The sequence below is a fragment of the Pholis gunnellus genome (assembly GCF_910591455.1).
Source record: "Pholis gunnellus genome assembly, chromosome: 11".
NCBI lineage: Eukaryota > Metazoa > Chordata > Actinopteri > Perciformes > Pholidae > Pholis > Pholis gunnellus.
Window position 1 is genome coordinate 16,157,412 of NC_136538.1, and position 12,768 is coordinate 16,170,179.

The 12,768-nt window shown below is 44.1% G+C and overlaps 1 protein-coding gene across 6 annotated transcripts in view; it reads left to right on the plus strand.

Annotated features, from left to right (window-relative positions):
- Positions 1 to 12,492, plus strand: part of LOC306703300 (transcription factor COE3) — a 65,501-nt gene extending 53,009 nt beyond the window's left edge. For 3 of the 6 annotated variants that reach the window (XM_079169225.1, XM_079169226.1, XM_079169227.1), the window contains exons 11-16: positions 4,151 to 4,239; positions 9,235 to 9,300; positions 9,517 to 9,688; positions 10,110 to 10,295; positions 10,723 to 10,890; positions 12,161 to 12,492. In XM_079169225.1, coding sequence (XP_079025351.1) covers positions 4,151 to 4,239; positions 9,235 to 9,300; positions 9,517 to 9,688; positions 10,110 to 10,295; positions 10,723 to 10,890; positions 12,161 to 12,192 — 713 coding nt within the window. In that variant the 3' untranslated portion in view covers positions 12,193 to 12,492. The remainder of the gene's footprint in view (positions 1 to 4,150; positions 4,240 to 9,234; positions 9,301 to 9,516; positions 9,689 to 10,109; positions 10,296 to 10,722; positions 10,891 to 12,160) is intronic. The other 3 variants (XM_079169228.1, XM_079169229.1, XM_079169230.1) reach the window with 1 other exon arrangement.
- The last annotated feature ends 276 nt before the right edge of the window (positions 12,493 to 12,768 follow it).

Consider the following 12,768-nt stretch of genomic DNA (forward strand, 5'->3'; position numbering starts at 1 on the left):
TGCCATGTACAAGCCATCCACTCTACATTTTAAGTGAAGTGGCTAGCTGGGGCGGCTAAAGGAGCTCTCAGAGAAAATGTGTTTTAGGAGCGTGAAAGGACGGAAAGATTATGGCGACAGATCAAAATAAGATTGGAGAAGTGCACATTCCAGGCAGAGGAATTCTACTGAAGCCCTGCCACGGATGCACGTGCGCATGCGTGATATTGAAAATTGGAAATGATACGGTCACAGCTGCACACCGAGTCATGCATTCCATTTCTTCATATTCTGAAACATGATCATTTACTCTCTAGAGTGAGAAAATTACTGAAATATTCATAAAAAAAAGAAATCTCGTGAACGTGTGAATGTGGAAGGAGCGAGTCTCTTTGTCAAGAAATCAGTTAGCATGTTCCTTCAAATAAGTCTTTTAGTTACCAGCCGTACATTTAGAACATATTTGCTGTCACCTTGTTGTCTCATTACTTTTGTTAAATGCTAATCATCTCTGGAGTAAAACCATGGAAACAAATATATGAACAATTATATCTCTGTATATGTACCGCAAGCGGGGTACAAGATGTAAGTGGTGTAATTGAACAAAGTATGCAACCTGTCTAAATCAGAACAGAAAATGATAGGAAATGAAAATTCTATTAGTCCATAATGTTCCCTTGGCCCCCCTTCCCATGTGCTCTTCATCTCTCCTGCAAAGTATTCAAATGCAAGCCCTGCCTTACCTCCCTGTGTCTCTTTTTCTCTAATTATCCATGAGGTCAGTAAGCAAAATGGGGAAGAAGCCAGGAGATCAATACAAATTATCCCTGAGCAAACCAGTGCTGACAGTTTGAATTGCAGCATATGTTTACCCAAAATCAGGCAATTTATCTTAATATCAGGCGAGTAATGCAGCAGGGGTGAGAGGTCACACAATCTCTCCACCTCATAATTACCCGCCTCTAAAACAGGAAAGTGGTATTGATTGGCCGCGAGCCGGGAAGCGGGCGTGACTGGAACGTGCGACCCCCCCCCCCCCCCCCCGCGCCTCCCCACCAACCCCTATCATACCTCCCCCCCCAGTTCTCCCCCCCACCTTCCTCGGTCCCTCCTCCCCTTGGCTAGACTCCCCACCCAGTGCAGGATTTATGGGATGTGTGTGGAGGGTTTCATGTTTCCTTGCAGCGACTGAGACCCCTTACAGGAGGGGTAAGGGAGGGGGGACACGCTCCTTCCACACCCTCACCCCCACCCCTTTTCACCATATTGTGTTGGAAGGACGAGAAGGGCCAAACTCATTTTGGCATGCATGGCGTCATGCAAGGGCAGAGCAGCTAGATTTGCCCGTTATAAGCTTTAGAAGAGAGTAAAGTTTACGACAGAGTGTGAAGTCGGAACATAATGATGAACCAAGGATTAAAAGAGACGTATAGGGTGAAGAGGAGGGAGCAAAAAGGGGGGGAAAGGCTGCTGTCAATGTGTGTGGTATAAGAAAAAGTGAGAGGAGAAGTCCCAATGACTCTTGTAAAAGCTCAGCAGATGAAAGAAAATCTTTGCCTGGAAGAAATAATGTGCAGAGCGATCCGCTGAATACACACATAACACATTTATTGTCCGGATTGAATATAAGTGCTCAGTATATATCATCAGCAGCTCTTACAGGATTATTGACATTGTCTGTGTCTGTCTGCACCAGTGTACATGCTATGACTACAAAACTGTCAACTCATCAACTGACAGCACCGTTTAGCGCTAATGCAAGTCTCCATCAGCTGTCAAAAACATTTGCATGAAATCAATAGCAGATGGCGGTCTGTGTCACCAATTTCATTACGCCGGGGTTGTTACAAAGATCATCTCCATGATAGATGAGATGGCGACATGTCGACATGTGGAGATCATGCCTGACGCTTGGACTGCAGGCTGCAGAACATTGAGCCATGTACTAAACCAACGCGGAGACAAGTTTGAATTGTAATCCTTGACACATTTAAATTCCTCCATATGCAGCCATTTAATCACTGTATATAAAACTTAAAAACTGCAGGACAAAAATGCAGTGTAAACTGTCCTATAAGGGTACAGGATACCCTACCCTCCAATTCACATTCGTCATAATAGGTCCACATTTAAAGTGGGGCATCATTATCATTGGAAAGGCACATCAAACAGAACACCTCTCCCAACCTAGGTCTCGTCCTGTACTGTACGTCTCTCCGGCTGTGTTCCCAGCATGCCTGGCGGGTTGTGTAGGCCCCAGCTGAGGCAGAGGACAGGAGAGCGTGATGTATCACCCTGAGAGAGCCCACTGACAGCCTCTGATGATGGATGGCCTGATTATGGAGTGCTTTTTACACATACACAATTTACATCACACTGAGCAGCGGGGTCTGGCAGGGCTGCCGTGCACATACACTCTCTCAGCCGGGCACGTGCACTCACACACACACACACACGCACATACATACATGCTTGTGTGTGTACACATGTACGGGACTGCCAGAGTGCATAGATAAGAAAGGGGGTGGAAATAACAAAAGAAAAGGGGCAAATTCCTTGCTACAGCCTTGTCATGTACGATCAATACGGCAGATCAATCCTTTATTAAGGAGAAGATGGCGTTCCCCCACATTGCATAGCGGACCTTTGTCGTTCCGGGACGCATGATGACATGTCAAATCTGATTTCCAGCAGTGTATGTTGTTGTGGCGTGGGGTTTATTCAGGTGTGCCTAGCCATTAGGGCTGAATACCACTGTATTTGCAAGCTAGATCCTTGCTATCGATTAGCACCTCGCATTGTCCATGCTTGAACACATAATTGCTCCATTTGATCACGGTCGAGCTGGCAATTACTGTATTCAGGTTTTGGCAGAAGTGGTGCATGTGTTTCGATTGTATGTGTGTGTGTTAGTACATGACCGCTGCACAGTATGTATGCGTGAGTAGGTACAGTATGCGTCTGTGTGTGTGTGTGTGTCTGAGAGCATGCTTGCATGTGTATTTAGATGTTAGGGAACAAAAGAAAGAGTGAGACACATGAATGTTCATTTTCCTGCCGTGACTCCCCGGCTCGTGCTTCAGTGGCCCTGCCTGCCTGCCTGTGTGTGTGAGTGTGTGTGTGTGTGTGTGTATGTGAGAGAGTGCGGGGGGGCGTTCGCTTGCTTTCACATTCTCTGGTGTTCAGCAGGTTCAGCGAGCTGTGCGGTGTTAATGCTGAAATTACATGCTGAGTAATGAGTGATGGGCCAAATTACAGGCTGAACAATGAATAGAGGCAGGCAGCTCTTATTAGTCTCCATAGAAAGCCATTGATTTATGAAGCGCCTTGCTCGGCGGAGTTACTCTCCTGAAAATGATATCTACATTGAGAAGTGATGTTCTCTATTAAGTCGTTCCTTCCCCCCTTTACGCTGCTCTCCTCCTTTCCTCCCCTCCTTCTCTCCTCTGCCCTCCCTCCCTCGCCTTGTCCTGCCTATGAGTGTGCACATGATTGTTTAGAATCAGGCGGAGCTGTAAGGAAGCCTTCAATTACCCATTAGGACTGTCAGACATAAAACGCCCTGCTCTCACCAAAGTCTGGGTTATGATTCATTTACTTTGTGCCTCTGATTCATCGCCCAATATGCCTCATGCCCCAGATTACTATTTGAGGGGTGGAAGAGATTAATGGCTCCATGGGATCTGCTGCCGTATTTCACGGGCCCAGTGTTGCAGTACAGTTGGTGCAGAAGGGTGAAATGACAGCAACTTACACTAGATCAATGTGTGGACAGCCTTTCACAGATTATTAAAGCTCGGTTAGATTAAAAGACCCCCGCTATGTAGTTTGCTGTAGTCAATATTCTTAAGCAGATAAAAAGAGGGAGGGTCCCTCTGAAGGATTCTCAGAGTGATGTAGGTCATCACGGCTGTTAATGGAATGACACTTGGTGACACAAGTGTCAGAGGATCCCGTGTCAGTTCTCCATCACTTGCCACCCCCCGGATGTTTCATAAAACATCCTCTCACCCCAGAGGTCTCTTTAAAATTAGGCATTCTGAAATGAGTTTTGTTCCGTAAACTCCAACAGATTTCTCAATTACTTTCTTCCTCTCTCTGGCAAAATTAGCCCTGAAATGATTCTAATTTTTCACCCCACCCCCTTTCTTTCTTTCTTTCTTTCTTTCAGCCCTAAATGAGCCAACCATCGACTATGGTTTCCAGAGGCTGCAGAAGGTCATCCCCAGACACCCCGGCGATCCTGAGAGGTTACCAAAGGTCAGTACAGTCTCTCTGCAGCACAGACAATCACAGAGCAGCAACGCGACAGAGCTGTCTGGGTGATAACGCCTTAATACCCTGAATGTGACAAATAAACAAAACAACATTACCATCAAGGCAGAGCACTGTGACCCCAAACCGTAACAGCTTTGCTTCACATATGTGGCTTACCCACTAACCAGCGTGGTAATGGTATTGGTTTTGTGTGGGGAGAGAGGCGTAAACTCTCTGTGTGGTAAAATAGCTCAATCAGGCGTTTTCCTCTCCAGTAGTCTGTGGAGATGGTAATCTGGTCAGAAACGACGTCTGCACCCTCATTACCCCACTCATGTTTTCCTTTCATTTTCTGCAGCTCGATTTGGTTTAATCTTTTGTTTACAGAACCCTGTGCCGTAAACCCCCTCGTCTTACTGCAGCTAATAGACAAAGACTGCATGTTATTATGCTTTGGCTTTCTTATTGTTTTCTTTTGAACCTGGGTGAAGGAGTTGAAAGCCGCATCAGTTGTAGACACACCAGTGTGGCACATAAATAGGATGCCAGAATGAAACCATGAAAACTAAGGTGCACGTGTTCTTTTTTTTTTTTCCACTCCCTTGCAGAAACTCTTTGATTCTTTTACTTTTTTCATCCCTTTGATTCTCTTACTCTCTCCATTTCCTATTGATAAAATCTAACTGTGTGTTTTCACTAATTGCCACCCTGCCAGTAACCATTTCGGTGACTGACGTTCCAGATGTGTCAAGTGTAATAATATAACTGATTACTACATTCAAAACCCCTTGGCATGTGGTAAAGTGGTGGCCACCTCAGAGTTTTAATAATACTGTAAAACCTTTTAAGACCTTATCTATTAAATCCCAGCATGCAACACAGCAATATCATTAACGTCCAACGGACAATTTAATAAAGAACAGACTGTGTGGTAGCCATAGACGTTTGACCAAGGCAATGTGGAGAAATGGAACATCACAGCTAGTCCCTGGTTCAGTATATGAAGTGTTTCAATTAGAGTTAGTCCCTGTGGAGACAGGAAACAACACCTAGACATGAAATGTTGCTCTAATTTCAACTGTAAACGTAGACCAAAAGGTAAAGTACACTTGCCTTTAATATCCACATGGCTTTCACTATCTCCGCAGGCATCACTGGTCAATCTAGCCACACTGTTTCAATTTTATAAAGTCACAGTGTCTTTGTGAAATCCACATCTTTGGAACAAAGCGAGCAACATTGTTAAACACAGCTTTTTTTATTATAGCAAAACCTGACTTCTTTCCTTGAATACAAAGCGTTGCCAGATAGATTTTGACACTGAACCCAAGATTAGTTTCCTGGGTTTGCATACACTTAATATAGCACGGTCTCCCGGCCTTTGCATGAAACAATCACAGAGTGAGATGAAACCCTGCACTTCCAATAAACAACATAAATATTTGATTTGCTCTCTAATGGACCCAAATATGGGGTTCAGGGGGCATGTAAATGATCCCACCAAGTGATTCGTCATTGTTAAGCTTGCCATCTGAGGGTCAGCTCACGGGGTCAAAAGCACATTCCCAATAAAACAGCCCGCGGCGAGCTGACGCTTGCATGTACATTTGGAATGAGAACAGAAACAGCATATAGAGAACAGCCATTACAGGGTGCAGGTGAGGTAGGGAGACTCTATAAAAAGAAGATAAAGCTGGAGGACGCGCGGTGTGCATTAGCAGAAAGGCAAATCGACACCAGGTCCACTCACCGCCTCTAACCCCCCCTCCCATGACTTCACCCTCCAGTTGATAATATTACTGCGCTATATTGATTTCCACCAGCCTTCTCCCTGGGACCAGTAAGACACGTGGTAATTGTAAGGAGACAGAAAGCCAATATGGGAGTGCTCATGGATAGCAAGGGATGCACGCTAATATTGTTGCTACACAGAGAAAAAAAAAAAAGGGGGGAAGCTGCCTCTGATTGAAGTTTACCTCGTAATTCTAAGACAACATCGTAGATGACAGTCTGACCCTGTGGGAGGAGTGGAGATATAAAAATTCAATGCAAAGTCCAGGGTGAATATGAAAGTAATAAGTGTGAGCAGTCAAGTGATGAGAAAGGAGATTGGTTTGCGGGCATCGCGTTAAGTGAAGAGAGACTTTGGAATTCACCCTCCTTTTTAAGATCTTGTTATAAAACAATTTTCTATTCATAATATAAAAAAGACAATTTATAATACCATTTTGTGCCCTCTGGCAGTAATGGACAAATAGACTGGATATCACATTATATCACACTCAATTTCTCTCTTCTGTAACAAATTAGATTCATTATGAAATTAAAAGTGGAAACTCAATATTGTTTTATTATTAAGCTGATTGCTTTGGATTCCTTTCTTTCCTCCCAAAATGAGCATAAGCCCATTCTTTTCCAATTCTTTGCGTAATCCACAAGGAGAAAATATTACAAATGTGTTCATGTCAAGCAATTACCCATGTATTTAAATGAATCTCTCTTCCTGTGCTCTTTGAAGTACCTTCATCTAATGGCCCTATGCTTCTAAATGCATTCATTACCTCAGGCTAGAGCTAACAGAGTAATTGCCTTACAGTTTTATAATGGCATTAGCACTCCAAGCTACATAACCTAGGCCCTCTTTTATTAACTGTGATAATATAAATACAACATCCATGTTAATCTAGTGCTTGAAGAATCACGTTCGGGCCGTTTTAGACCACTTCTCCTTATTGTTAGATATTCTTTATAACACATCATTTGTTATGGCTTCATCTCACTTTTTCTCGGCATTAACGCACAAAAAAAAACCAGCCTCTAAATCTGAGGTGATTTGTCATTTGAGCAGCCCCATTTAAGCAGTTGTTGAACACGGGACCTTTATGCAAAGCAAGGCAGACAATAGCAGAAATCTGTCACGCATTTGTCACAGAACAACAGAAATCATTTGAGGCCTTTAATTGTTTCAATTTAACATGGTGTGTTCTGATATGTCTCCATGACAAGAAAGCCAATTACACTTATGCTGGAGTAGTATTGAGATTTACATGGAAATGCCCTCAGAACACTATTCCGTGTTAATCGTATTCACAGCGTGAGCTGATATGCATGAAAGCGTCTCGTCAGAAGAAAACAAACTTCTTCCTTGATTGGGTGCAGCACTTCTCATCATCCTCGGATATGACTAGGTTGCACTTAAGCATAGCCTTGCGAGTCAGCTTGGTTAGTTAAGACACCACGCGGTAAACGACAGATTAAGGATGAGAGGCAATATCGTTTCCTCTCCTCCTTTTTCCAAGCTGTCCTTATGTCACTGCTGCAAAGTACCATATGGACAAGGAGGGAGAGGACGTTTTACAGAGAATGAAACATGGCTTGCGAACGCGACAGTCTTAATTGCTTTAATTGTTGTTTAAAATTGAGAGCCATGTAGGAGATCTTGAAATATGATAGAATAGATTATTGGTAATTATTAACTGCAGACAAAAAGAAAGAAAACCACTTTATCTCACTCAGCAAGAGAGAGAGAAATCTGTTCTGCCTGATGAGAACACATCAAGACAGCTGGTCCTCTCATTTAGTCTACCTGCCTCACGACAACCATAATTCTTTATTTGTATGCAAACTAGATGCATGCAACGTTGAGCATACACACCAATTTCAGAGGTAAATGCCCATTCTAAGAGCCACCCATCCGGTAACTTGGGGTGGATTAAGCGATATGTTTCTATAAGAGAGCATGGCATACGCTGGAAGTGGCTTCTACAGTGATTCATCTTGATAAATCAAGGACTGTGGTAGATATGCTCCTCAGGATGAAAGGCCCCATACACACACTCCGTAAACACTACATACGCTGTGCCTCGGAAATGCAGGCCAAGTCTTGGAGGCCGCTGTTTGAAGGCGCGAAGGCTGTGTTTACATTCATTTACGGCAGCTGCCGTCTTAATCCCACACTGCTATTGCCAAGTGATGGAACACTTCAGACAAATTACCGAGGCCCGCAAAAGAAAACACGGCGAGTGTGGGAAGAAAACAAGCGCCATCTGAGATGTTTCTGGTGACAGATTTGCATTGCTTTTAACCAGGGTTCTAACAGCACAGTCGACAAATCTCTGCTTTACAGCAGGTGACAACAAGCGAGCATTTTTAAAACACACGCAACAGTCGTGTCTGCAATTTGCCTTTGTCAGATTAAATGCACTCCAAAAGGAGAAGAGGGTTTTCATAGTGCATATTGCCCTCTGTATTATAGAAAACAAAGGGAGCAGTCTGGTTGCTTGAGAGGGATTTAATTGTAAGTGCTGAATTCAGAGAGCAGATAAAGACACACGAACGGGCCAAACCCCACCTAGCTGGAAGCCTGAAACAGTGGGGGGAACAGGATCCGGGGCCAACTCATTTTCAGTGTTAAGAGCCAAAGCAACACAGCTAATCCGCATTGTCAAGCGGGGGCAAGCATGCAGACATGGATAAGACCACATCCTGAGCATCCGTGTCCCCAAGGCACAAGCACCCAGCTCTTGCTGGATGGGAAGTCATTTGTGAAGTCCTTTGCAACAGCCAGTCAAAGAGGTTAATTGAAAAATTCCTTAATGTCATTACAACAGAACTAGATTAACCCAGAGCTAATTCACTTTATTGTTCTGAAGAGAGGGGACTCGGCGCTGAACTCCGGAGCAAACGTGAAGCCCAGAATCAGGGTTGAGGTGTTGTTTTTAAAGGACTATGCCAGTTTAATTAAGATAGGGAACATTATTCACTGCTCTGCATGGTTGGAAGTAGCAAAGTGGTAGCGCCGTATAAAAGCAGCACCGGAGCCTCTTAAATCAGGGTGGCTTTTATTTAGGCCGTTGAATATGTAAACATTTGGAAAGCTCTCCACGACCCTGCTGCGTAAAGTTGTTTTGGATATTGTTTGTTACTGTACGGAACACTGGGGTCTCAACCACAATCTGTTTGGGTCTTAACATTTACTCTTCCTGTTTTCCTCATCAGGAGGTGCTACTGAAGAGGGCGGCTGATCTCGTTGAAGCCCTGTATGGAATGCCCCACAACAATCAGGTATGTATCCACACAGCTCTGCTAAATAAGGAACCATTGAAAAAGTACTGATAGTAGAACCAAAGGGTATTTTCATCACTATATCTGGAACAATGTAGGCTACATGCGTTGTGAGTTAACCATATAGCCACGAACCCATGCATCAAAGCAACAGCACAGCTATAAAAAAAACAACGACATAAATAACAAAACCTCTGCCTTCTCTTCGCTTTTCAGGAGATCATTCTGAAGAGGGCAGCTGACATCGCCGAAGCCCTGTACAGCGTTCCCCGCAACCACAACCAGATCCCCTCCCTCGCTAACACAGCCTCCCACGGCATGATGGGAGTCAACTCCTTCAGCAGCCAGCTAGCAGTCAATGTGTCCGAGTCACAAGGGAATGACCAAGGTATGTGTTTAGGGTACGGTGCCATAACTCAGTGGTTCTCAAAAGTGGGGTCCAGGGACCTGCTGGGGTCCTTGAGGGGATTCCAGGGGGTTTGCAGCCAAACAAGAAATAGTTACATTTCACTTTTTTTTTGTTCTCTCATTAAAATGAGAAAAGGAATAGAAATTATGTTTTTGAACACCGGGTTCACTGCCCCATGCTCACCCATAATATAGGCAGTTAAAGAGTCCAATTAAGTGCCAGATTCTTTTCTTATTAAAGTTTCATCTGCAGAACGTGCCGGTATAAAAAAAGTCTGACTGCAGCAGTAAATCCCCGTTATCATCTACTGTAATCAGTGAACATTTCCCTGGTAAAGTCTGCATACCGAAGGAAAGAAATGAATGAACTTAAATTTCTATCTGCCACCCGTGTTTTTCAGTGGGCTACAGCCGGAACACCAGCAGCGTGTCCCCCCGGGGCTACATCTCCAGCAGCACCCCGCAGCAGTCGGGCTACAACTCCGTCAGCAACAGCATGAATGGCTACGGCAATGCCGGTATGAACCTGGGAGTGCCAAGCTCCCCTGGGTTCCTCAACGGATCCTCTGCCAACTCCCCATATGGAAGTGAGTAGCTTGCCACTATCGCACGCTGTAGTAGCACTAAGCTGCTGCTGATTTAATTCCAGCTCCCATATTCGTTTTCATTTCTATGAATCACTTCTGACAGGGTTATAACATTATTGATGGTGATAATATATTACTATTCATTCACGGGGGCTTGTTTAGTTTTAGCACTTCGGAGAACACACATGTAGCTCAGAGTAGAAGGATATTCATTTTTATGTGTATTTTCACCATGTGCCACCTGTATTTGTTCAACCGGACAAGATGTTGATGGTAGTGGCCTGTGAGTACTGATCGTGTATCCCCCCTGGCAGTAATACTATCCCAGCCTTACCTTAACTGCCCTTTCCCTCTAAGGCACTACTCACAGCACGTTCTCACTCTCACCCCACCCTCCTTTCCTTTTCCCTCCCTATCGTCTCTGCAGTTAAACAAAAGAGCGCCTTCGCCCCTGTGGTCCGACCCCAGGCCTCCCCACCCCCCTCCTGCACCAGCGCCAACGGCAACGGACTGCAAGGTGAGCCCCCCTCACCCCCTCATCCCTTCCCCACGGACTACTGGTCAGATACCGCTGCTCAGGCCTCTGTCCGGTTTGGTGAGGGATTAATCATTACAAATATATGCATTTTGACAGGCCAATTTACACCTTTCAGTTCACACTTACACGCACTCACACGAAGCTTGCCTACATACACACACAAACACACACACACACACACACACATGCAAATATAGGACCGCAAGCGTCGTCTCACGTCTGCGCAACGCAAACATACATCCTTGTTGCCCTTTCATACAAATGATCCCCTCTGATGTCGCAGGAAAAGACCTTCCCAGAATTGTTTTAGTAATTATGTTTATTAGGTTTTGTGCATGTGTCATGACCAACATGATTACTTAGAAAACAAGCTTAGCCGTAGTGTGTGCCCCAAGATTAATAACATTGGGCTTAATGAAGTGGGAAATTAAAGTTCATCTTGCTACACGTTCATACTTATTAATACATGTTGTGCAGAAATTAATGAGCAATGCCTTGCCATCATCTGCGCTGGCAAACTTAAAAGCATTTCAACCATGACTCTACAAATATACTCAGAGCAATATAATAATATATCATCCCAGCACTCCACTAGTCGCCTAATTGTTAAAACGTGTGAAAGTACTGAATATATAAACTCGCACGGTGAGGTACAGTTGCTAATGATATCCTAAGCAGATGGTCTTCGTAAAATAGCGGAAGCTACCTTTGATCTTGCCTAATCTCTCTTAGATAATGACGCGGAGGCGCGACTTGGGGAATGTGGAAGTGTAGGACTAATGCGCTGCACAGTGTTAGAGAGCGGAGGATAAAGAGACAAGGGGAGGAAAGGAAGCGATAGAAGGAATCTGAGGGGAGTGTGAGGAGTGTCTAGTACTGTAGCATTGTGGCATTGTGGGAAGTGACCGTGTTGTTGCTCTGCCGTCACCGCGGCCGCGTCTCCTGGGAGTCTGGGCCACTGTTTGCCATTACCCCAACGCCAGGAGAAAAATCACACATAGCAAGACTGGCATGCTGGGGGCTGAAATGTCAGAGCAGGAGGGAGGTTTTCAAACTCTCCCCGTAAGGAGGACGTGCAGCAGCAGGCTGGCGGACACGGCAAACACTCACAGGCACATACGCAAACAGGCACATTAAAGCATACATTCACGCAGTGTCAGATGGCTGGACTCACTCAACACACACACACACACGCACACACATGCGCACACACGCATACATCCATACACAAACACTAAATTACAAAATGTTAGTAAATGTTTTATATTTATATACATAACTGTTTTAGGCAAAGAGACTAATCTGCTTTTTCCTTTATTTTTTTCAGCCATGTCCGGCCTGGTTGTCCCTCCAATGTAAATGCACTTTCATCATCTCAAGCACCAGTCTACACATTACCACTTCACAGGAGCACACAGCAAAAACGCTGGTGTAATGTATAGTCAAACGCCTGTTCTGTTTTTAAAGATGAAGAAGACAAAAAAAAAAAGAAATTATTTTTTCTTTCTTTTAAATGACTTTCGCAACCTGCAGAAAAAAAAGGATTTCATGAGGAACAATATTTTTTTTTCTGTGGGAGTTTTTTTTTTTTTTTTTTATTTGTTTATTTTTTCCTCCCCATTTTATCACCCTTGAAGAGGACACGGGATGATGAAGGGTTTATTTTGTATACCTGTCGGGTTGTGCTTCGGCCTTGGATCTGTCCAATCAACCACACATTCAATACTGGAAGGGACTCTGTGGACTCACCATCTGGTTGTAAAGTAAAAACACTGATGTACAGTACATTTGCCAATGAACTTCAGAAATCGTTTTTCTGTTCCAACTCTCTTTTAATAGATTCACAACAGTTGTGCGTCTTTATAATGTGACTTTTTGTATTTTTATGTGTGAGAAAAATACACAGGGGCCAAGACAGTTTGAATTTCAACTGGA